Source organism: Carcharodon carcharias, chromosome 2, assembly GCF_017639515.1.
Source record: "Carcharodon carcharias isolate sCarCar2 chromosome 2, sCarCar2.pri, whole genome shotgun sequence".
NCBI classification, from domain to species: Eukaryota; Metazoa; Chordata; class Chondrichthyes; order Lamniformes; family Lamnidae; genus Carcharodon; species Carcharodon carcharias.
Window position 1 is genome coordinate 183395943 of NC_054468.1, and position 26588 is coordinate 183422530.

The window sequence follows — 26588 nt, forward strand, 5'->3', positions numbered from 1 at the left end:
AAATAATGTTTCTTTGAGGATCTCATTAAATGGAATTAGAATTTCACTAAATGAATGATTTAAAATGCTAAAAATAAACTTCAACCATAACACAAATAAAAAGGTAAAACTAGGGGTCACTACTCCCAATATTATTTATTTTGTGTCGAGACATGAGAACATCAGGAATATGCCATGGGGCTCCTCAAGCCTACTCCACCATTCAGATTCATAGCTGAACTTCTAAATCAGTCCAATTTCTCGCTCCATCCCCAAATCCTTTGATTGTTTTAGTGTCTAGGGTTGCCAACTGTGATTAAATGTATGATAAAAACAGAAAGTGCTGGAAGAACTCAGCATGTCTGGCAGCATCTGTGAAGAGAGAAACATAGAGTTAACATTTCAAGTCCAATATGACTCTTTGAGAATTCCAGATTCATGTCCCTCTCAGTGAATAGATTTTATCACCGTCACTTTTAAATGACTGATCCCATATCCAAAGACTTTGAGACCCCTAGTTCCAGACTTCACCCTATCAAGTGCTCTAATAAGTTTCATTAAGATCTTTTCTTAATCATTTTTCATGTCTAGTGAATATAGGCTCATTTTACTCAATCTAAAGCAGACCAAAACATGAAATGAGGATTGACTTGATTTTTACTACCATTACTGCTCTCTTTGCCTTGCGTTCCATGCCATCTTTGTCATTTAATCTCCCCCACCCTCTGACTATCCACCTGACCCTTCCCCCTTTTTAACAGCATAAAACCCACCACATCTTTACCTCTCTTCAGTTCTGAAGAAAAGTCATGTTGCACTCAATGTTAACTCTGTTTCTCTCTTCACAAATGCAGACAGAACTATTGAGTTTTTCCAGCACTTTCTGTTTTTATTTCAGATCTCCAGCATCCGCAGTATTTTGCTTTTATTCCTTACTTTTATACTCCATACCTGTTAGGAAATGTTAGAAACTGTCCTGCGAGTTCTGACCTTAGAGGAGCTGTTCTCTGATATTTAGTAAACCCTTTCTTTGTGATACCCAGAATGTATATTAAAGCAACTTCCTTCTCACCCAACCTCTAGACTTTACATAATAGCAGTCTTGATGGTTTAACTGTTAAGCAGTTAGTATTACAAAAGGAACAAGATGACCTAGACAATCTCAAATAGTTAAGTGATACAGCTTGGGTATTTCTACTGTTCTGGCCAATACCCGTTATTCACACCTGACATGGGATGTAGCCAACTGTCTCTTATAGTTTCTACTCCCATTGTTCTGGCCAATAACTGATGTTAACACAAATTCAAATTCTAATAACACATCAAGGCATGATTAACTATAGGACTCAGGCAAATTCTAACAATTCCCCCTTGCAATAAAGGCCAACATTCCAGTTGCCTTCTTAATTACTTGATGTACCTGCATATTAACTTTTTGTAATTCATGTACAAGGACACCCTTTCCACTGCAGCATTCTACAGTCTCTCTCCATTTAAATAATATTATGCTTTTCTATTCTTGCTGTAAAATGGACAACTTTGCATTTTCCCACATTATACTCCATCTGCCAAATCTTTGCCCACTCAACAACCTTTCTCTATCCCTTTGCAGATTTTTTATATCCTTCTCACGGCTCATTTTCCTACCTATATTTGTTTCATCAGCCAATTTGGCTACAATACAGTTGCTCCCTTCATCCAAGTCATTAATATAAATTGTAAATAGTTGAGCCCCAGCCCTTTTCCCTGCAGCACTCCACTAGCTATAAACAAAAAAATACCTGGAAAAACTCAGCAGGTCTGGCAGCATCTGCGGATAGGAGCACAGTTAACGTTTCAAGTCCGAATGACCCTTCAACAGAACTAGGTAAAAATAGAAGAAAGGTGAAATATAAGCTGGTTTAAGGTGGGGGGGTGGAGGAGAAGAGCTGGATAGAGGGCCAGTGATAGGTGGAGATAACCAAAGATGTCACAGACAAAAGGACAAAGAGGGGTTGAATTTGGTGATATTATCTAAAGGAATGTGCTAATTAAGGGTAGAAAGTAGGACGAGCAAGGTACAGATAGCCCTAGTGGGGGTGGGGTGAAGGGATCAAAGTAGGCTAAAAGGTAGAGATAAAACAATGGATGGAAATACACTTATAAATAATGGAAGTAGGTGGGAAAAGAAAAATCTATATAAATTATTGGAAAAAACAAAAAGGAGGGGGGAAATCAGAAAGGGGGTGGGGATGGAGGTGAGAGTTCATGATCTAAAATTGTTGAACTCAATATTCAGTCCGGAAGGCCGTAAAGTGCCTAGTTGGAAGATGAGGTGCTGTTCCTCCATTTTGTGTTGAGCTTCCCTGGAACAATGCAACAGGCCAATGAAGGACATGTGGGCATGAGAACAAGGTGGAGTGTTGAAATGGCAAGCAACAGGGAGGTCTGGGTCATGCTTGCAGACAGACCAAAGGTGTTCCACAAAGCAGTCACCCAGTCTGCATTTGGTCTCTCCAATGTAAAGGAAACCACATTGGCAGCAAAGAATGCAGTAGACTAAGTTGAAGGAAGTGCAAGTGAAATGCTGCTTCACTTGAAAGGAGTGTTTGGATCCTTGGACGGTGAGGAGAGGGGAAGTAAAGGGGCAGGTGTTGCACCTTCTGCGGTTGCATGGGAAGGTGCCATGGGAGGGGATTGAGGTGTAGGCGGTGATGGAGGAGTGGACCAGGGTGTCCCGGAGGGAACGATCCCTGCGGAATGCCGCCAGGGGGATGAAGGGAAGATGTGTTTGGTGGTGGCATCTTGCTGGAGTTGGCCGAAATGGCGGAGGATGACGCAGCAGTCATGTAATCAAAACTAGTTTCAGGGACTGCACCCTTATTACCCCAGTACCCAGCAGATCATGAGAACCATCAGTTGTCAGCCAATCTGTGAACCAGAGTCTGAAACTAGCTGTGAGTCATCAAGCTGCCAAAATATTTAACCTATTCCAATTTCAAAGATCACCAGATAACCAATCTCCTAGATATTCGACCACAAGAAACTCAGATCCATTCAAGAACCCACAGGCCTGCCATGTGGGAGACCAGAAATCATAAATCAGAGACTTAAGTAATTGTAATTTGTAAAAGTGCACTATCTTGATCTATATCCATGCTTAGTCCCCCCAGCAACCTCGGATATCTCTCTTCCAGTCCACAGGGTGACTAACCAACTTTAAGTACAGCCAACTTTTCTACTACCAGCTCTTTAATGTCAATATTTAGCCCATCCAGTATCTCATCTACCTCCTCTTTCACTATGACATTAGCAACATCTTCTTCCTTGGTAAAGACAGTTGCAAAGTACTCATTTAATACCTCAGCATGCCCTCTGTGGGCCCATTCCTCTTACTATTTATATGCCTGTTGAAGACTTTTGGATCCCCTTTTATGTAAGCTGCCAGTCTAAAATGGGTGTATGAAATAAATGTAGTGAATGGTAGGTCTATGTCAGGGGTGGAAAAGTTCTTTTTAAAAGCCTAACCTTGCTGTCCCATTCTCTCTGCCCAGATGCATGTGTGGCATGTGGTCTTTTCCCTTCCTCTTCTATCTCCTCCTCCAAGGTGGCCTTAAGCCCTCAGGAGATGGTGACTAGCTGGCATAATTGCAAGACTGTGGAGAACACAGTACATCACCACAAACATGACACTTTCGGATGTGTACTGCGGAGATCTCCCTCAAGTGATCTAAGCAGTGAAATCTGTGTTTTAGGAACCCAATGGTTTGCTCCACTGTGTTGCATGTAGCTTTTTGGTTCTCATTGATGGCCTTCTGACCTCGCATGGTTGCATGGCAGAGTGGAGTCAGGAGCCATGTGTGGAGGGGGTAGTCCTTGTTGAGCAGCCATCCTGTTCTCTGTCTTGGAATCCCAAATAATTGCTGTCACAAGATAAAAACATCATGGATGCTGTGAGAATAGCAGTTTGGTCACATACCAACTGCACATTGACCCAATGTTTAAAAAATAAAAGACTTGCATTTATACAGTGCTTTTCACAACTACCAGCTGTCTCAAAGCGCTTTACAGTGAATGAAATATGTTTGAAGTATAGCCACTATTGTAATGCAGGATAATAATAGTTGATAATGCTACTGAGGATAATGTTACAATGATAGCTCTTGTGGTTGCAGTATAGCTCCCAACTTGACATGAGAAACCTGCAGAGCTATGTTTTTGTAGTCGATGGCACCCTGCACCATCTGGAAGCCTCTTATCTTGTTGAACCCGTGTGAGACAAGGTGATGTCTCCTCTCTTCCTGTAGAGCATCTCAGTCACCTCCCTAGTGTTTCTTTGGACAACCCTTCACAAACCCTTCCACCAACTTTACCCAAGCACAAGGAAGCCAAAAGTACTTCAGCTGCAACTTGTTGAATGGTCCTTTAAATAACCTCAAAACAGAGCCCATCTTGCTTGCTAATGCCAGTATTCAGACATAGTGCTTTGAGTTTTAACATTTTATTATTTTCCCTAGTCATTAATGCCCTCTTAGTTCTCTTAGTTGTCTCTTCCTGACACACTATTTGATTTTATCCGAATTGTGACTCTACAGCCATGATTGTGTCTGAGAGTCCACTTGTCAATTGGACAGGACTCCAACCATTCATCCCCTATTCTACAGCAGAAAGGCAACTTGTTTCCAGAAATTTTCCATCAACATTCTCTAATGAACTGCAGAACGATGTACAAAGTGTTCCAGAATGACTTACTGCTCCAATTTTCCCTCTGCCTTTGTGGAAAATGGTATAATTTATAACTTGTGCCTTCCTCTGATGATTAATTTAAAATTTGGTGGAAACTTGGTGAAGTTTCAACATGGATTTTGCCCTCAAGCTTTTCAGTGCGGCTCAAACTCACAACCTTCTGACTCAGAGGCATGAGTGCTATCCCTGATTTAAACTAACACATAAGGCAGAGGTCATGAAATTCATTCACAGGTACTATGCAGGCCTACCTGCAAAGTTGAAGCATTGAAGGATGCTCTGCTGACCACTTCCTATACAGGCCACATGGCAAGAGGCGAGTGGAATGGTGTCTACAGGTTCATCTCGTGTGTGCATGACATTAAAGAAGCAAGATCATGACATCACTAACATCAACAGGCTGATGCAGTGCATGAATACTAAAGTTGGCTAATAAATGTGCAATGGTACCACCAGGATCAGTGCTTGGGCCTCAACTATTTACAATCTATATCAAACATTTAGATGAGGGTCCAAATATAATGTATCTAAGTTTGAAGATAATAGAAAACTTGATGAGTAAGTTAGCTGAGAGGCAGATGCAAAGAGACTTCAAAGGTATATGGGCACATTAAGTGAGTGGCAGATGGAGTATACAGTCAGAAAATGTGAAATTATCCACTTTGGTTTAGCTGCTTGATCAATGACCTCTCCATTGTAAGAAGTAGAAATCATATCTGATGACTGCACAGTGTTCAGTACCATTTGCAATTCCTCAGAAATGAAGCAGTTCATTCCCACATGCAGCCACACTGGGGCAACATTCAGGCTTGGACTGATTATTGCCAAGTAACATGCATCCACAAAAATGACAGGCAATGACCATCTCCAACAAGACAGAGCCTCACCACCTTCCTTGACGTTCATTGGCATTACCATCACCAAATGCCCCACCACCAATATCTTGGAGGTTATCCTTGAACAGAAACTGGTTGAATACCAATCTCTTTAAGGGAGGTAACCGAGTTAAGTAAGCAGTTCCTTAAAGAGATAGTATAAATATTTACCCATGGTAATTCCATTTAAAATTTGTGAAAGTACAACATTATGGACATGAATTATTCAAAATAATATACTTGAGGTTGTTATGAATTAGTTATTTACAAAATTTAACTACTACATTTAAAAAATTGAAGCAGAATCTTGTAATAGTAAATTAATCATGTGTGCTTACTTAACTTATAGCTAATCATTATGACTTGCTCCAGATGTGATGACATAGTGATATTGTTGCTGGACTAGTAATCCATAGACCCAGGGTAATGCTCTGGGGACCCGGGTTTGAATCCTGTTACAGCAGATGGTGGAATTCAAATTCAATAAAAATCTGGAATTATAAGTCTAATGTTGACCATGAAACCATTGTCCATTATTGTAAAAACCCATCTGGTTCACTAATGTCCCTTAGAGAAGGAAATCTGCTGCCCTTCCCTGGTCTGGCCTACATGTGACTCCAAACACACAGCAGTGTGATTGGCTGTTAAATGTCCTCTGAACAGGGGCAATAAATGCTGGCCTTGCCAGTGATGCCCACATCTCATGAGTAAATTTTTAAAAAGGTAAATTAGTACACCTTTTTCCAAAATAATGCTGTTCATTCTGACATGCCATGCCAGGAAAGAAATACTTGCCTTGATTTGCCTCCTCTTTCATTAAGACCTTCAAAGCAATGATCTCCGTAGAGACTTATAACTTTTTAAAAGAACTGACTTCAAGTTTTAAGATTTATCCTGCAACAAAAACTAAAATCAACATTGACTAAACATTATTAAGGAGGCAAATCTGGCACATGCATTTCAATAGCACTTGACTTGAGCCACCTGTCCCCATGGTAACCAGGCTACAAAGGCTTATCATCGCACAGAACTAGCAGCAGGTCACATGTCCCTTATAATGCTTAGCAGTCATAACACCACCCCCACCCCCCCCCGAAAAATTAAAAATTACTACCATATCAATATCAACATATAACATTGTAAATACCTTAGCAACTAACTTACTACGTACAAGTAATATTCTCTCCCCTTCTGTCGCATTTTACCATTATACATGCTGTCTTGGCAACATTATAAGGCTTAACCCGTCACACCCAATCTCATGTGATAATTAGGATTTAACATTCAGTTTGTGCGAGTTTTTGGAATTTCAAATCTCTTGCAAATGGAAGTTCACATACTCTCATTCACTTTATGTCACTCATCACATCAAATTTTCTTTCTCATTTCATGTAGTTTTCACAGCTTTTCCATGTCCTGTTACAAAATTGTACATTAAGTTTGGTCTGGTTAACTAAAAGATTGGCATCTGCTTTCCTACTTCACCATTTGGCTTCAGAATGAATTAACAGTCTGCAGATTTAATTCTGACAGCTTCAATTCAGCTTCAGATGGTATTAACCCTTTGTTGTCACTATGATGTTTCAATGTGCCTTGATCATCAATAGTCCAAGCTTCACATCTTTAGTTGAAACAGTAATTTCCACAGCAGGATTACAGAAAGCCATGGATTTCTGTACGTCATCTGATTTCTCTAATACATTTTCAGTTTTAACATCAATGGTCTTTTCTAGAACCACCGGAGATGGCAACAACTTATCTCCAGTCAGGTCATTTCCTAATATAAGATCAACATCTTTAATAGTTTACTTAGACACAATCCTCACATCTGTAATACTGGAAATGAAACCACATTTTAAATTAACTTTGTGCAACAGAGGTGTTAAACAACTTCCATTAAAACCCTGTATTTTCTTTTTATTTATTCATGGACTTCGCTGGCTGGGCCAGCATTTATTGCCCAGCCCTAGTTGCCCTTGAGAAGGTGGTGGTGAGCTGCCTTCTTGAACCGCTGCAGTCCATGTGGTGTAGGTACACCCACAGTGCTGTTAGGAAGGGAGTTCCAGGATTTTGACCCAGCAACAGTGAAGGAACAGCAATATATTTCCAAGTCAGGATGGTGAGTGACTTGGAGGGGAACTTCCAGGTGGTGGTATTCCCATCTATCTTCTGCCCTTGTCCTTCAGATGGTAGTGGTCATGGGTTTGGAAGGTGCTGCTTACGAAGCCTTGGTGAATTCCTGCAGTGCATCTGTATCAATACATTTTTAATATAACAAGCTTTCTGGAGGGAAATCCCCTTCACCTGCCACCATCAGTAATTGCGCTAACCCTGTATTTCTAAAAATATTAATTTGCTTGCCGGATTTGCTGGACTAAAATGGGAACATTTCACCCTTAAACACAAAACTTTTATAACCTTTACTCTGATCTATTCCGATAGTAAATATATTTGAGGGTACTAGTTTGTCACAAGCTCCATTTTCTGAAGTCACACTGTACACTCCCACAAATGTTACAGATTTAGCTTTTAATTTCCAACAATCTGCCTTCACATGCCCTCTCATGACAAAAATAACATGTTGGTGCCCTTGAATCATACTTATCCTCCATACTGTCTTTTTTACAACTCCGCCAAAGCACACCTCTTTAACAGCTGCAGGCTGCCTTTAAAGAGTATCTGCAAAGTGAACTATCATCATCTCCCCACACCCTACCCTTTAGGTGAACTGCCAATGAACAATAGCACTGACAAACCACTTATTTGTTTTAATTAATCAGGGCCCTTATTTGGATCCATGTGATTGGAAGTGTATTGGGTGTGTATTCCAAGTGCAGTGCCCCTTTTTCACCTCAAAACAGGCTTAAGCTAATTTCTACACTTCGGTGCAAAATTAGTTAGCCTGACATCCTAATGACTTAAATAAGTACAAAATTTTAAAGCCTCGTGCATACAGAATGTAAGTTACCACCTTCTGGGGGGGAGGCAGAAGGTATGCCCCTAAAAAGGATAGAATCTAGAGATGAAAATAACTTCTACCTGGCTGAAAGCCAAAGGAAAAGGACAAATGAAATCTATGGTGTCAGTGTCTGTCTGTTGTTTCCCTTTGCTGAAGGCAGTGATGCAACAGGTGGGGTGAAAGCTTTATATAAAGATAACTAAAATAATACTTTGCCTATTTTTCCAAGATGTTTCTGCATTTTTTCACTTTTTTGGATTATAATTATTTAATAGCTTGAAATAAATGACTATATATGATTACTTCCTGCCTGTGTCTTGTTATATAAAATTTGATTGATAAGTACATGTTGAAATTAAATTGTGAAGACCTCTTATTTTACTTGTCCACAGTACTGTCTACCCTATAGGATTTTTCTCTGAAAAAATGCAGCATTGAAAATATGTTTCTTTTTATTATCAAAGTCTGTTACACGACCTTGGTGTCCCATCTGGCTAAGCTGATGCTGAACATTTTCCAGACTTGGCCATATCAAAGACTCCAGGAGAAGAAACCATGGCATACATCATTGAACACAATTGCTTTGTGCACACCTTTGCCACAACTTCTGAGACTTTCAAGCCCACAAAAATGATGTCTGTGAATTGTGGCTGAGTGTTTAGCTTTACTATGCCTTTTTGTTAGTCACTTACTTAATACTAGGTTTGCCAACCCTCTCTGATGCTGTTGCTAGCAGCCCAGGAGATCGATGCGCTTTAAATTTCTCACCAAAGCAGCAACATCCACTACCATTCCACCCCCAGGTCCATGACATTAATGGCTGCTTAACGGTATTAAAGTTGACAAGGCACTGGGGCTGGATGAGATGCATCCAAGGATATTGAAGGAAGTGAGAGTAGAAATTGCAGGGGCACTGGCCATAATCTTTCAGTATTCCCTAGACTCAGGGGTGGTGCCAGAGGACTGGAGAATTACAAACATTATGCCCTTGTTCAAAAAAAGTTGTAAGGATAAGCCCAGCAATTACAGACCAGTCAGTTTAACTTCAGTGATGGGCAAGATTCTAGAAACAATTATTCAGGATAGAAAAGTGAGAAAAGTTATTGGTCATGGAATGAAAGGGACAGTAGCAATGTGTATACAAAATTGGCTGAAAAATAGGAAGCAGAGAGTAATGGTCAATGGATATTTTTCGGGCTGAAGGAAGGTTTGTAGTGGCATTCCCCTGGGGTCGGTATTGGGACCCTTACTTTTCCTGATATGAATTAATGATCTAGATCTTGGTGTGCAGGGGACAATTTCAAAGTTGATATGAAGATTGGGAGTGTTGTGAACTGCAAGGAGGACAATGTGAAACTTCAAGAGGACATGGACAAGTTGGTGGAGTGGTGAAAAAATATGCAAAAAGGGTGCAGTGTTAATAAGATTAGCTTGCTTGAAAGTCTGGATTCAGAACATAATTTTGGTCCTAATTGCTGATTATTATAATTTGAGGTTGCCTGAATTTGCTAAACTAGAAACATACGAAAAAGCAAATTAGGAGCAGGAGTAGGCCACTCGGTCCTTCAAGCCTGCTTTGCCACTCAATAAGATCATGGCTGATCTGATTGTAACCTCAATTCCACAATCCTGCCTACCCCTGATAACCTTTCACCTCCTTGTATATCAAGAATCTTTCTAGCTCTGCCTTAAAAATATTCAAAGACTCTGCTTCCACTGCTTTTTTGAGGAAGAGCAGGTTTAGTGCTCAAGTACTGCCTAGATAAATTTTCATGGAACAGTAGATGAGGGCTCCTCACACCCACTTCCACTGAAGGTGTGGAGAACTCTGGAATTTGAACCCACAACATTCTGACTCAAAAAAATAAGTTTTCTTTTAAATGAGCTATAAAAACAAACTTAATGGTTCTTAAGTCACTCTTGTAATATACTGTAAAGTGTCCTTTCTCTATGTTAAAGGTGCTGTATCGATGCAAATTGGTGTTTAAAAAAAGATGTGTTGGAAATATTCAGCAGTTCAGGCATTATTTCTGGAGACAGAAAGAGTTAATGTTTCAGGTTGATGATCTTTTGTTAAAACTGAGAAAAAGTTAATTCCTCTAATTTGATTGATGTGATTTGGCAAAAGTGGACTGGGAACAGCTACTTGTAGGTAAATCAGTGTTAGAGTAGTGGGAGGCATTCAAGGAGGAGAGAGGGTTCAAACAAATATTTTTTCCCACAGAAAATGTGGGGGTCCCAAATATAGACGCACCAGGATGCCAAAGCACATACAATGTAGATATGTGCCAGAAAGAGAAGATTATATCAGCCACCGAAAGCTCTATACTGCAGAGAGCTTGGAGGTATATAGAAAGTACAGGGGTGAAATTAAAATGGAAATTTTGAAAACGAAGAGGGCATGAAAAGTGTAAACAAGTAAAATTAAGAAAATCCCGAAGATGTATTACAAATACATAAAGAGCAAGAGGACAACTAAGCAAAGGGTAGGGCCAATTAGAGTTCTAAAAGGTAACTTGTACGTAGATATGGTGATTGAGGGCATGGTTCTTAATGAATGCTTTGCTACTGTCTTCACAAAAAAGGGAGGTGATGCAGACATAGTAGCTAAGGAGAAGGATTATGAAAAATTGGATGGTATAAATGCAATGAGAGAAAAATATTGAGGAATTTAACATATTTGAACGTGGATAATTGGCCAGACCTGAATGAAATGTATCTCCAGCTTTTAAGAAAAGCAACAGAGGAAATAGAGGCTCTGATCATTATTTTCCAATCCTTTCTGGTTACAGGTGTGGTGCTGAAGAACTGCTAACGTTGTACTAATGGACAAAGGAAGAAAAAAATAGACTGAGTAATTACAGTCCAGTCAGCCGAACTGCATTGTTAGAAAAAATTATCTGGGACAATATAAATCATCATTTAAAAAGGCACAAATTAATCAGTCAGTGTGGATTTGTTAAGGGAAGATTATGTGTGACTAACTTGACTGAACTTTTTCAGTTGGTAACAGGAAAGGTAGTTTTTTAAAAATTCATTCACAGGATGTGGGCTTCACCGATTGGGCCAGCATTTATTGCTCATCCCTTAGTTGCCCTTGAGAAGGTGGTGGTGAGTTGCCTTCTTGAACCGCTGCAGTCCATGTGGTGTAGGTACACCCACAGTACTGTTAGGAAGGGAGTTCCAGGATTTTGACTCGGCGACAGTGAAGGAATGATGATATATTTCCAAGTCAGGATGGTGAGTGACTTGGAGGGGAACTTCCATGTGGTGGTGTTCCCATCTATCTGCTACCTTTGTCCTTCTAGATGGTAGTGGTCATGAGTTTAGAAGGTGATATCTAAGGATGAATTCCTGAAATGCATCCTGTAGATGGTACACACTGCTGCTACTGTGCATCAGTGGCAGAGGGAGTGAATATTTGTGGATGTGGTGCCAATCAAGCAAGCTGCCTTGTCCTGGATGGTGTCAAGCTTCCTGAGTGTTGTTAGAGCTGCACTCATGCAGGCAAGTGGGGAGTATTCCATCACACTCCTGACTTGCGCCTTGTAGATGATGGACAGGCTTTGGGGAGTCAGGAGGTGAGTTACTCATCATAGGATTCCTAGCCTCTGACCTGCCCTTGTAGCCATAGTATTTATATGGCTAGTCCAATTCAGTTTCTGGTCAATGGTAATCCCCGGGATGTTGATAGTGGGGGATTCAGTGATGGTAATGCCATTGAACGTCAAGGGGCGATGTTTAGATGCTCTCTTTTTGGAGATAGTCATTGCCTGGCACTTCTGTGGTGCGAATGTTACTTGCCAGCTCAAGCCTGGATATTGTCCAGATCTTGCTGCGTTTGGACCTGGACTGCTTCAGTATCTGAGGAGTCGCAAATGGTGCTGAATGTTGTGCAGTCATCAGCGAACATCTCCACTTCTGACCTTATGATGGAAGAAAGGTCATTGAAGCAGCTGAAGATGGTTGGGCTGAAGACACTACACTGAGGAACTCCTGCAGCGATGCCCTGGAGCTGAGATGACTGACCTCCAACAACTACAACCATCCTTCTTTGTGCTGCAGAATACAGACTGCTCAGAAAGGATGTGAAAAAGCAAAGAGGGATTATGAAAAAAGACTGGCAGCTAACATAAAAGGAAATCCCAAAGTATTCTATAAGCACATGGATGATAAAAGGAGGAGTAGGGCCGATTACGGACCAAAAAGGGGATTTACACATAGAGGCAAGAGGCACAGCTGAGATGTTAAATGAATTATTTGCATCTGACTTTACCTACTAAGTAGATGCTGCCCAGGCCATGGTGACGAAGGAGGAAACGCAGAGGCTAGAAGGGTTTAAAATTAATAAGGAGGTATTGGTTAACCTGTTGGTACATAAAGTTGATAAGGCACAGGGACCGGATGAGATGCATCCAAAAATATTGAAGGAAGTGAGTGAGGAAATTGCAGAAGCACTGGCAATAATCTTTCAATGTTCCCTGAATTCGGGGGAGGTACTGGAGGACTGGAGATTTGAAAACATTATGCCATTGTTCAAAAAAGGTTGTAAGGCTCTGCCCTGCAATTACAGACCAGTCAGTTCAACTTTAGTGGCAGGGAAACATCTAGAAACAATTATTCAGATAGAATTAATAGTCACATGGAAAAATGTGGATTGATTCAGAAGAGTAAGCATGGAATTGTTAAAGGAAAATCATGTCTAACTAACTAGCTGGAGATTTTTGAAGAGATAACAGAGGTGGTTGATGAGGGCAAGGCCGTTGATGTGATGTCTATGGACTTCCAAAAAGTATTTGATACAGTACCACACAACGGACTTGAGAGGAAAATTATAGGTTATGGAATAAAAGGAACAGTAGCAACATGGGTACAAAATTGGCTGAGGGATAGGAAACAGAGTAATGGTTAATGGGTATTTTCCGGCTGGAAGAAAGTTTGTAGTGGAGTTCCCCAGGGGTCGGCATTGGGATCCTTGCTTTTCCTGATAGATCATTATATATGATTTAGATCTTAGTGCGCAGGGGACAATTACAAAGTTTGCAGATGACACAAAACTTGGGAGAATTGTAAACTGTGAGGAGGACAGTGTACAACTTCAAAAGGACATTGATACATTGGAGTGGGTAGATAGGTAGCAGATGAAGTTCAATGTGGAGACGTGTGAGATGATATACTTTGGTACAAAGAGCATAGAGAGACAGTATAAAATAAAGGATACTATTCTAAAGGGTGTGCAAGAGCAGAGAGACCTGGGTGTATATGTACATGAGTCATTAAAGGTGGCAGGACAGGCACACAGAGCTGTTTCTAAATGTATTCAATGCTTCATTAATAGGAGAATAGGGTACAAGAGCAGGGAGGTTTTGATGAACTTATATAAGACACTGGTTAGACCTCAACTGGAGTATTGTGTACAGTTCTGGGCATCACACAATAGGGAGGATGTGAATGCGATGGAGAGAGTGCAGAAGAAGTTGATGAGAATGGTTCCAGGGATGAGATACTTCAGTTATGAGGAAAGATTGGAGAAATTGGGACTGTTTTTTCTTGGAGAGGAGAAGGCTAAGAGGAGACTTGATAGAAGTTTTCAAAATCATTAGGGGTCTGGGCAGAATAGATAGAGAGAAACTGTTCCTACTTGTAAACAGATCAAGAAGCACAGGGCACAGTTTTAAAGTGTTTTGCAAAAGAAGCAAATGTGAGATGAGAAAAAACTTTTTCATACAACGAGTAGTTAGGCTTCGGAATGCACTGCCTGTAAGTGTGGTGGAGGCAGGTTCAATTAAGGCATTCAAGAGGGCATTGGATGATTGTTTAAATAGAAATAATGTGCAGGGTTATGGGGAAAAAGCAGGAGATTGGCACTAAGTTAAAATGCTCAGAGAGCTGAGTGGCTCTGATGGAATCCAAGCTGGGCATCAGTGAGCAGGCTATCGCTAAGCAAGTGCTGCTTGATAGCACTGTTGATGACTCCTTCCAATACTTTACTGATGATCGAGAATAGACTGATGGGTCGGTAATTGGCCGGGTTGGGTTTGTCTGCTTTTTGTGTACAGGACATACCTAAGTAATTTTCCACATAGCCGGTAGATGCCAGTGTTGTAGCTTGGGACAGCTTGGCAAGAGGTGTAGCAAGCTCTGGAGCACATGTCTTCAGTTCTATTGCCAGAATCTTGTCAGGGCCCATTGCCTTTGCACTAAGTGCCTTCAGCCGTTTCTTGATATCACGTGTATTTGTGATGCTGGGGACCTCCAGAGGAAGCTGAGATGGATCATCCACTCAGCACTTCTGGCTGAAGATTGTAGCAAATGCTTCAGCCTTATCTTTTGCACTGTTATGCAGGGCTTTCCCATCATTGAGGATGGGGATATTTGTGGAGCCTCCTCCTCCAGTGAATTGTTTAATTGTCCACCACTATTCACGACTGGATGTGGCAAGGCTGCAGAGCTTCGATCTGATCTGTTGGTTGTGGGGTCGCTTAGCTATATCACTTGCTGCTTATGCTATTCGGCACGCAGGTAGTCCTGTGTTATAGCTTCACCAGGTTGACACCTCATTTTTAGGTATGCCTGGTGCTGCTTCTGGCATGGCCTCTTGCACTCTTGATCCCCTGGCTTGATGGTAATGATAGAGTGGGGGATATGCCAGGCCATGAGGTTACAGATTGTGTTTGAGTATAATTCTGCTGCTGCTGATGGCCCACAGTGCCTCATGGATGCCCTGACTTGGGTTGCTAGACCTGTTCAAAATCTATCCCATTTAGCATGGTAGTAATGCCTCACAACATGAACGGTATCCTTAATTTGAAGGCCAGACTTTGTCTGCACAATGACTGTGCGGTGGTCACTCCTACCGATATTGTCATGGACAGATGCATCTGCAGCAGGCAGGATGGTTGGTGTGGATGAGGTCACGTATGTTTTTCTGTCTTGTTGGTTCCCTCACCACCTGCTGCAGGCCCTTTAGGACTCGGGCAGCTCAGTCAGTAATTGTGCTAGCGAGCCATTCTTGGTGTTGGAGATTTAAGTTCCCCCACCCAGAGTACATTATGTGCCCTTGCCAGCCTCAGTAATTCCTCCAAGTGATGTTCAACATGGAGGAGCACTGATACATCAACTGAGGTGGTATGTTGTAAGCAGCAGGAGGTTTCCTTGTTCATGGTTGACCTGATGCTATGAGACTTCCTGGGGGTCCAGAGTCAATTTTGAGGACTCCCAGGGCAACTCCATCCTGACTGTGCCACCACCTCTGCTGGGTCTGTCCTGTGGGTGGGACAGGACATGCTCAGGGATAGGGATGGTGATGATGGTGTCTAGGACATGATCTGTAAGGTATGATTCCGTGAGGACTATGTTAGGCTGTTGCTTAACTAGTCTGTGAGACAGCTCTCCCAATTTGGCAGTAGCTCCCAGATGTTAGTAAGGATTGCTGAGTTTGCTGTTGTTTTTTTGCAGGGCTTAGGTAGTTGTGGGTGGTTTGTCCAGTTTCATTTCTTTTTTGTGACGGTTTGATACAACTAAGTGGCTTGCTAGGCTATTTCAGAGGGTATAAGAGTCAATCACATTACTATGGGTCTGGAGTCACGTGTAGGCCAGACGAGGTAAGGATGGCAGATTTCCTCCAGTGAAGCAAATGGGGTCTTTGATTCATCCATCGTCATCATTAGACTTTTAATTCCAGATTTTTATTGAATTCAAATTCCATCTTCTGCTGTTGCAGGATTTGAACCCTGGTCCTATGGTTTACCCTATAGATTACTCATCCAGTGACAATACCATTATGCCATTGCCTCCCACATCAAGTGCATTTGATGTAATCTACATGATTTTAGCAAAGCTTTTGACAAGGTCCACATGACAGGTTGGTCAGAAAAGAGCTCATGGAATCCAAGAGAAAGTGGCAAATTAGATCCAAAATTGCTCAGCTGCAAGAAGCTAACCAATGGATGTTTTTGTGAGGAAGGTTATTCTGAGTGGTATTCCACAGGGTTCAGTAGTCCCTTGCTATTTGTGATATATGTTAATGATTTAGACTTAAGTATAGGGGACATGATTCAGAAGTTTGCAGATGATACAAAAATTGTCCCCTGGATGATTATTGAGGAAGAAAGCTGTAGACTGCAGGAAGGTATCAATGGACTGGTCGAGTGGGCAGAAAAGCAGCAAATGGAATACATGATAATACATTTGGGAGGGCAGACAAGGCATGGAAATACACAATAAATGGTAGGATGCTGAAGTGTAGGGGAGCAGGGGAGATTTATGGGGATATCACAAATGAAGATTTTACCTATGAGTAAAGATTGGCTGGGCTAGATTTGTTTCTATTAGAGGAGGCTGAGGGGAGATTTAATCAAGGTGTATAAAATTGTGAATAACCTATTTCCCTTAGCAGAGAGGTCAATAACCAGGGAATAGATTTAAAGTAATTGGCAGAATGATTAGCGAATAGTTGAGATTTCTTTTTACCCATTCGGTGTTGACAGTTTGGAACTCGCTGCCTGAAAGAACAGTAGAAGTAGAAACCCTTAGCACACTTTAAAAAGTACTTGGACATGCACTGGTAACACCATAACATAGGGGGCTACAGACCAGGAACTGGAAAGTGGGATTTGGCTGGATGGCTCTGTTGGTTGGTACAGACACAACAAGCCAAATAGCCTCAATAAGATGCCCATTGAGTCTGCTCTGCCCTCAACTCCACTTTCCTGCCTTTTCCCCATAACCCTCGATTCCCCTACTGATTAAAAATGTCTATCTCAGTCTTGAATATACTTAACGACCCAACCTCCACAGCCCACTGCGATAAAAAAGGTTCACTACCCTCTTAGAGAAGATATTCCTCCTCATCTGTCTTAAATCTTAAAACACTCCACTGTGCTGTAAAATTTCTGTTTCTAACCCCTTCCAATTCCAATTAGGGTCATTGACTTGAAACAGTGGGCCTGATTTTAACTTATTAAAACCCATTCACTTAAGAGTTAAAATCAGGCCCGTTAGCTTTCGTTTCTCTCCACGTACCTGCCGAATATTTCTAGTAGTGGTTTAGTTTTTGGCCAAGGAGTTCCCACCGGCAGACCCACAGCTGTCTTTTACCATGAGCGTCGACAGGGAGCGCTGCTGTAGACGGCAGTGGCTCTGGAACATTGTGTATATTTGATAAAGGAACAAGCACAAGAGGTTTGGTTCCTCTCTTTCCTCCCGCGCCTTCTCTTCCTTTGTTCGGGAGCGTGGCTCTGACGTGGTACGTAATGCGTGGGGGGTAGCGAGCAGGGGGGGGTGGGGGGGTGGGGGGAGGTGGTGTGCGCGCTGGTTTGGCTGGTTATACGTGAAGGCCGGAGCTTGTAGTGGAGACACAAGAAGGTTCTGGCAGTGGAATGTGCCGGGCTTCAGGGTTCTGGAACGCCGGGCGGTGAATGCGCAGCCCCGAGCCGAGCCCAGCCCCGCGCGCTGAGCCTGCTGCAGCGCCCAGAGCCCGCGAGCCATGTGAGAGGACAGTATGTGTGTCAATTGTTCAAGCTGGGGCTCCTACTACTCTTCATTATCGAGGACGGGGGTGGGGGTACAAGCTTCTATCAGTCTAACAACCGGGTTGTTTTTTTTTTCAAAAGGGGATCCTGCTTGTCCATTTTTATTGAAAACGAACTAAGCTGTTTATATCTTTACATTGATGAAGCCGTGGGATTACCAACGTGGGGGGGGGGGGGGTATTATTTGTTTATTTTAATAACGGAGGGTCTAAGGGAGGAGAGAACGTCTGATGTTATAGTTGGTTTGAAAGTGAATATCGTAGATTTAAAGTCTCCAAAACGGGCACGGCACTGAGTAAGGGAAGGGCTGGCTAGCACTTGTCAGATGCGGATATTGTGAACGAAATTAATCACCGATTGGATTATTTGTATTATTTTCGTGTCTTGTTAGGAAATCAGTAAGGAAACCAGCTTCTTGGCCCAGTAGCTTCAGGCAGTTGATGCTCATCCCCGTCATATCTTTGGGTAACTGCCCAGACGATCAGTCCATGACCTCTCAGCTACCACTATAGTAACCGTCCAGCGTTCTCTCGCTGTCCTCTTCATCTCGATCTTATTTCCTTTTATAGATACTGGGTCACAAACACCATAGGTAAGGTTGTGTTTAATACTTCTGTTTGAATGATATTCTAGTTTTAATTCTGCTCGATCGCTTTTTCCAAAACGTGGGCGTGGAAGCCATCAGCAAATCTATCAGACATTATCCAAAGCGATAGAGCAAGTAAGTCGCCTGCAATTTGGCAGTCGTGGCCAAAGTAATTGAACAACAAGGAGTAGACTGTTCAGAGAGAGAAAGTGCGTCTTTACACATGTAATCGGGAAGGCTCGTTACCTAGGATTCCCAAATGTGGATATTCTGCATTTAGTTTGGAAATGTGAATTTAGTTTGGAATTGTAAATTTAGTCTGGGACTATTGATTGGTTTTGTTTTTTGTAATCTAAATACATTGTTTATTTTTGTTAAACCGATTAAAGGAAATTGAAATATAATGTAGTGACGTAACTGGGGCGTGCAATGCTCCAGTGTCTGCTTTTCAAAGTCTCAGTTTTCAAAAGCTAACATTTGACACTTTATGTTAAATGTATGTTGAGGTTAATTTTTTTCTAATTAACCTTCAGTGTTCAATTCTCGCTATCGCCAGTATGAATCTGTTAATTTAACAGCAAATTCTATTAATTGTTCTTTTCTTTGTTAATTTGAATTTACCTTGCTCTAAAACGTGTTTTCTGGTGTAGGAGATGGTTTATCACTACCGTTTTCGTGAGAACCAAGTGTATGATTGGACAAGTGTATGATTGGAGATTAATATTGCACGTTTTACTTTTCATTTAGTAAAGAATGGTTCAGTTAGAAGATTTTGTATGTTTACAAATTAATCCTGAATTGTTCTAGCAAAGCATCCAGTCAGAAAATTAGATTTTATGGGTTGCAGTTCAAGTAACTTTGGAAATCTCACTCCAGCCATGGAATATAACCACAACCATGGTATGTCTGAACATTATGCACATACCTCACTTTCAGGCTGGTTTTGGTGAAATGGTATCCAGTTTATGTTTGATTCAGTTTTGTACAGTACACTTATTAGTTATGATTTGAATTTATGCGGTGACCTTGGCAGCCACTGCCCTATGGGCAATAGCTGTTTTGCTCCCTAGATATTTCTCAGGCTTCATTTCAAGCTACGCAACTGCTGAATTGTACTTCACAATGTTCAGCATTGCAAAGTCATAGAGTCATAAGGTTGAGCAATTGTTTTTTGACTAATTGCACAATATATCTTTTTTGGACTTGTAGGCAGTTTTTACACATGATGAATACCAATACTCTTCATAGGGGTTCCTTTGGCTCCCCATCACCAGTACTTTTGAACTATGATCTGTAATGTTCATTTAGGACTTCAGTATTAATTAAGTGACCCATGATAAATAACTGAATATCCCTTTTTATGTTATTACTGCAGAATGCGCAATTTGTAATTCTGTTGATTTTTGTTTTGCATTTTGTACAAAAATCTACCATTGTTTCTGCAGGGCCAGGCAGAGGAAGTAGAGGCATGGCAATGAACAGAAAGGAAATACAGCGTGGAAGCTGGATACTGGTGAAAGGCACAATCCGATTTCTTTTTATGGTGATCAACAACCTGGTTGCGATTCCATCCTATGTTTTGTATCTCATCGTTCTTCAGCCATTGAAATTACTTAATAGTAAACTGTTCTGGCACGTGGAAGGAATAATGTTCAAATGGCTGTTGGCTATGGTGTCTTCGTGGGGTTGGACAGCAGGCTACACAGGTAAGAATTTAAGATGAGTTGCTATAGATTGTTGCATCGCTAATTGAAGTACAATTTGATATATTTGTACATTGGTAGTATTTGAGTATGTGTGCTAATCTTGGAGTAGAAATCAATAAATCATCAGCAAATATGTTTATTTTTCTGCTTTTCAAACACTTGATCCATAGTTATTCTATTGGGAAGAAGGTTGGTAGGTAATCTGATCCAGCAATTTGTCAGTCTTGCTTTGATGCTATCTGAGAGCAGTAAGAATATTTACGTAGGTCTTGTCCAATGACACTTTTTTTTTATTCCTCCTTCCTTGTGGGCAGTATTGAGCTCCACTTAGCACTCAGCTCCCATTTCTGAATGAAGAGAAATTTGTGGAAAAACATATGGTGTCTGCAGCTGACTTTCATTGTCTTTTCTTAAATTTGTCTTTTGTAAAAAGGCAAGACCCAAAGAGTAATTGAGGAAACTTATTTCTGTCACTACTTAGTGCCCAGTAACACTTGTTTCCCTCTAGTAATTTCTCTTAGGGGGTTTGAGTATGTCAACTCTGGCTCAGGTTGGTAGCACACTTACCTCTGAGTCCCAAGCTTTCCAGGCTTAAGTCCCACTCCAGGGTTTGAGCACAAAAATCAAGGCTGACATTCCAGTGCAGTGCTGAGGGAGTGCTGTACTGTTGTAGGTGCGATCCTTCAGATGAGGCATTAAACCGAGGCCCCATCTCTACTCAAGTGGATGTAAAAGATCCCATGACACTATTTCGAAGAAGAGTGTCATAGTTATCCCTGGTGTCCTGGTCAATATTTGGCCCTCTGTCAACATCACAAAAAAACATGATCTGGCCATTATTACATTGGTGTTTTTGGGAGTTTGCTGTGCGCAAATTCAAAAGTATTCATTGGCTGGCTGTAAATTGTTTTGAGAAGTGCAGTGGTTGTGAAAGGCACTATATAAATGCAAACTTTTCATTTAATTCTGTAAGAATTGTGGAATATATTTTTTTCTTAAGCAGAAAAACAAACATGAGTATACAAGTCTATTTAAAATTTACTCTTTTGATCATGCTTTCAGTCACCTTTTGTAGCCCATTGTTGTTCACTGCCATCGTTTCTATGCAGTAACATTGGACTTTTTACTGTGTTTAAAAACTCCAGGTTGTTGTTTTTGTTTATGCCATTTGTTAGAATTGGTGAGTGGAGAAAAATATAAAATTATGTGGGGGATTATACTGCTGCTAAGAATTTCTGTTCCTTGAAGTTTTGTTGAGTGATTCTCTTTTTTCCCTCTTCTTTCATTGTTTCCTATGATGCATCTTTCCATTGGCAAGTGGCTTAATCCAGGATTTCTGCCCTGATACTCTGAAATTAGTCACTGGAAGGTGTGAGCCAGTTCCCCATGGGTGTGGAGATAGTGTTAAATTTACTTGAAATTGTTGAAATCAGTATAACGTGCAGAAAACTGAAGATTCAAACATTTTGCTCAGCAGTACATCAGGTGCTTACGAAAAACTTCTAACACTATTAGTAAAGAATGTTCTAAGATATTCTGTACATCAGTAATCTTATGGAAATATAAGATATTGACAAGCTTTTTTAAAAAAAAAAGACCAACTGCTTGGAGATTGAGAAAGTTCCAGAAAACTTAATTTTGTTATTCAACTTGTGATATGCCACAGTGTTACCCAACTACCTGCTCAAATCTCTGCCCCATCCATCCTCATTTCTAACCACGAATGTGAGAAGCTCATTATTTGCGTTATCTCCAAAGTAGAGACTATCTTTTTAGCTGCTTCTGCTCCCACCATCTTCTTGCCCACCAAGCCAATTCCTGCCTCCCTAGCTGTGAATGCCCATCTCTTCCTCACCAGGTTCAAACCATTCTTGAGGCCCATCTTGTGCTCTCTTGGTCCTGTTCTTACTAGGCTGCTGATCACCCAACTTCACTCCTGGTCCAATGCAAACCGACATTGTAAATGGCTTTCTTTCAAAACCTCCATCACCTCCCTCTCTTTAAAAAAAAACCACCCTTGATTCCTCTGTCTTTTCACACTATTGTCTAATTCTGAACTTCCCTTTCCTCCCCATATCCTTGATTGTGTTGTTTCCAGATTGTTCATTTCTCCCTCAACTCTGTATTTTATTCCCTGCAGTCAGATTCCCACCTCTCCCACTGTACTTATTTATTTATTGTGTGCATCGTCACTGAACCAAGCAATAGCCTTGTCAGTGGCTGGATGGAGTTCTTTAAGCCTGTCTTCAAGTTTAGTCAGCGGACACTCCTTGACAGTGTGAATCGTTGTTTGTATTGCACAACAGCTGCAGCCTGGATAGTCTTGGCGACCCCATTGATGTTGGGTGGCTGCACAGAGACCTTGGCCAGTCTTGAAATGATTTTAAAAGGGCCCATTGTTGCTATGGAAAATCGAAGCCGGGTGGACAAGCAATGGGGTCTACAATGATGGTGGTTTCAGGTGGATGTTTCCTCCTGCCATAGGTCGAGAGCTGTTACTCCTTGGCAAGGTGGGTTTAACCATCTGGGGTGATGTGAGGGAAGGCAAGGTGGGTTGAGGAGCTCATTGAATAAGGGCAGGCTTGGGTTCAATTGGACCTTCTCCAGTAGCTTGCTTGTTGCAATTACCCTCCCGATGTGGGGTGGGGATAGACAATGTTGCTTAGGACTGGGAGTCAGAGGAGGTGAGTTGATTGAAGAGTGCCAGTGATGATGTTCATTGTTGAGTTGCACATTGATAAGTTTGGTCTGGGAAGATTGGTACCATATTGGGGAACAGTATTCTGCAGTTAAGTACGTGATGGAAAGAGCAGAGATCCTTAAGGTCTTGGCCTGTGTTCCCCGTGAGGTACTGGCAAGCTTACTGAGGAAGTTGTTGCAGGTTTTAATCTTTTCTCTGTTTTGTTGAGATGCTGTCTGTATGTGAGGATTCTGTGAAGGGTGCTGCATAGATAAACAAGGTCGGGATTGTGCTTAAGTGTCTGGCCATGCAGGGTGATGTTCAGATCCCTCTTAGCGCTGATATTGTGAAGGCAGACTGTGTGAGAGACTGCTTTACTGATGCTTGGTTGTCGGCACCATGTCTTGCAGTAGTTGGCCAGCTTTGCAATATCATTGTTTAGTGCATCTTCCAGCTGAGGGAAAGCCTGAGCCTGTATGCCACAACAGATGTTATCTTCATAGATAAACGTCCGGGACTGGATTGGGGTGGGTTGTTGGTGCACAATTTGAACAGGGTCGGGGCTAAGACGGACCTCTGGATAGCTCATTTGTCTGATGCCTCTAGATGCTAGTCTTGCCGGCCAAATGTACCCTGAACTGTCTGTCCCAGAATAGCAATTCAATGACGTCAGTAACTCGGAGGGAGAACTCTTGATATTTTAATTAATAGGCTAGTGTGCCAGACTGTATCATACACTGCAGTGAGGTCAAGGAAAATTGCCCCTGTTTTGAGATTTCTTTGTAAACCATTTTCAATTGAAGTAGTTAATGCGAGGAGCTAATCACATGTGCTTCTTTGCACTTAAGATGTTCTGCACTTCTGGCTTGATCCACTGTAGGTTTGGGTGCTTTACTACCTTGAAGCATACTGATAGCAGAGATATTGGTCAGTAGTTTGATAATTTTGGGTCTTTGCCTGGCTTTGAGAGGCTGATGACGTTAGACATGTGCCAGGATTTTGGCTGTCTTCCCTTGAAGATGACCTTTGCCAACCAGGGGTGAGCCCCTGGGGCAAGGAGTATTAGGAATTCAGGGAGGATGTTTTCATAACCAGTAGCAGTTCCTGGCTTGTTGGTTTGTAGTATTTAGTCCAACTCCAGCGTGGTAAAGGACTCAGATCTGGAATTGTGCTGCCTATGGAAGGATCTCCACTTTGTTCTGGATTTGCTTCTTCACTTTTTTTTCCCAGCAGTCCTTTTCCCATGTGAAAGAGATGGCTCACTACCTGACTGGCATTTACAAATGGGTGGCTTGACGTTAATGGTTGCTAGGCTGCTCTGAGGTTGCCTAGGACTCTCCAACATTTCTGACTTGAGTAGGTGAAATCAGGTTTTTTTTTTGTCTCTTCCCATCTGGCCTGGCGAGTACAATCCAGGGATTCAGTCAGATGGCCTGCCACGTCTGGGTTGCCACACCTGGGTCACCTGGAGGATCCCTATTGTTGGAGTAGGAAGGGAGACTCCTCTTCCATACAAGGTATGTACACAGGGTGGTATTTCCTTGGAATGGTTCTGGTGGCGGCTATATAGATGGCTCTGCAGAAGCGACTGTATGCCAGCTGTATAAGGATATTTTGGGATGATATAAATGGAACATTTTGTTCCAATATCTTGCTGCATTCCTCCTAGTTGGCTTTTTGCAGGTTCCACTGCTCCTTCTTTGAGCTGGTGACGATTGGAGTTGAAATCCAACTTGGGTCAATGATGGGTTAAGTAGAAAACTGAGCAAGACTTGGCATGATGCAGGAAATGGATTGCTGTGTACTGAGCTGACCCAGCACACGTGATGAGGGTCCGATTTTTTTTTTATGGCTGAGATCATGGTTTATTACTTCTCAATCTCTTTCCAAATTTTGACACAACCAATCTTCCTATCCTCCTCCAACACCTCTCCTCCATTGTACAGTTCACAAGGGCTGCTTGCATGGTTCCACTTTTACTTGTACAATCATAGCTGGAGCATTTCCACCAATTGCTTTTCTCCTTAGTATACATTGTCTCCTCCAAAGTTCTCCTGGGACCTATACTCCTCTTCTAGATGTTGCCCTTCATTTTCAGATATTGAATTGAAAAGTCTTCTGCAGGATATAAATAGTAAAATTGTGGTAAAAGGAGTAGTAGGGCTGATTAGGGATCAAAAAGGGGATGTACACATGGGGGACATGGCTAAGGTATTGAATTAATACTTTACATCAGTCTTTACCAAGGAAGAAGATGCTACCCAGGCCATGGTGGGAGAGGAGGAAATTCAGTCACTAAAAATGTTTAAAATTGATAGGGAGGAGGTATTGGATAGACTATCTGTATTTAAAGTGGACAAGCACCAAGACTGGATGAGATGCATCCAAGGATATAGAAAGGAGGGTGGAAATTGCATAGGCACTGGCCATAATTTTTCAGTTGTCCTTAAACTCTGGGGTGGTGCCAGAGGATTGGAGAGTTGCAAACATTACGCCCTTGTTCAAAAGAGGGTGTAGGGATAAGCCCGGCAACTACAAACCAGTCAGTTTAACTTCAGTGGTGGGGAAACTTCTAGAAACTAAAATTTGGGACAGAAATAAAAGTCATATGGACAATTAAGGAGAACCAGCATGGATTTATTAAGGGGAAATAGTGTTTCACTAACTTGGAGTTTTTTGAAGAGGTAACAGATAGGGTTGATGAGGGTAATGCTGTTGATATGGTGCACATGAACTTTCAAAAGGCATTTGATATAGTGCCATACAACAGACTTGTGAGAGAAGTTATTACTCATGAATTGAAAGGGACAGTAGCAACATGGATACAAAATTGGCTGAGTGACAGGAAACAGAGTAATAGTTAATGGATGTTTTTTGTGCTGGAGGAAGGTTTGTAGTGGCGTTCCCCAGGGGTCGGTATTGGCACCCTTGCTTTTCCTGATGAATGATCTAGGCCTTGGTGCCCAGGGAACAATTTCAAAATTTGCAGACAATACAAAACTTGGAAGCATTGTGAACCATGAGGAAGATGGTGTTGAACTTCAAAAGTGCATAGACGAGTTGGTGGTATGGGCAGATAGGTGGCAGATGAAATTCAATGCGGAGAAATATGAGGTGATACATTTAGGTATGAAGAACACGGAGAGACAATGTAAAATAAAACGTTCTACCCTAGAGGGGGTGCAAGATGTCATGAAGCTATTAATGTATATAGTGTTATAGGAAATTATTTTATTTTAAATAGAGATTTAGTCTGTGGGTGTCTGTGTGTGTTTTAATTGGATTAAAGCCAGCTAGTCTGGGTGCTTTGATGTATAATAGTTTTGAGATGTAATCAATAAGGCAGAGTGCATTTGCATTTTGTTGAATAAAGCATTCAAGAAGGGGAATTAAATCTTGCACCTAGCTAGGAGACACCAAGCAATATGTTTATATTACTAATAAAATTGGTACTATGAAAGGGGTTTTATTGTTAGAACAGGTGGAGTTTAAAGGGCCTAGTGATACCATGAAAATTTACATTCAAAGAGAAGTGCTGGGTATAA

The 26588-nt window shown here is 41.5% G+C and overlaps 2 protein-coding genes across 9 annotated transcripts in view; one reads left to right on the forward strand and one right to left on the reverse strand.

The window, feature by feature from the left end:
• nek2 (NIMA-related kinase 2) overlaps nucleotides 1-17760 on the reverse strand; it is a 50486-nt gene extending 32726 nt beyond the window's left edge. The window contains exon 1 of the mRNA XM_041213771.1: nucleotides 17563-17760. The gene's annotated coding sequence lies outside the window, so the exon portion shown is untranslated. The remainder of the gene's footprint in view (nucleotides 1-17562) is intronic.
• The window catches only part of lpgat1 (lysophosphatidylglycerol acyltransferase 1), a 183112-nt gene continuing 174170 nt past the window's right edge, over nucleotides 17647-26588 (forward strand). For 2 of the 8 annotated variants that reach the window (XM_041213823.1, XM_041213772.1), the window contains exons 1-3: nucleotides 17849-18038; nucleotides 18463-18663; nucleotides 20103-20363. In XM_041213823.1, coding sequence (XP_041069757.1) covers nucleotides 20126-20363 — 238 coding nt within the window. In that variant the 5' untranslated portion in view covers nucleotides 17849-18038; nucleotides 18463-18663; nucleotides 20103-20125. Of the gene's footprint in view, nucleotides 17786-17848; nucleotides 18039-18078; nucleotides 18098-18462; nucleotides 18664-20102; nucleotides 20364-26588 lie in introns of those variants that run through there. The other 6 variants (XM_041213773.1, XM_041213797.1, XM_041213780.1 and 3 more) reach the window with 6 other exon arrangements.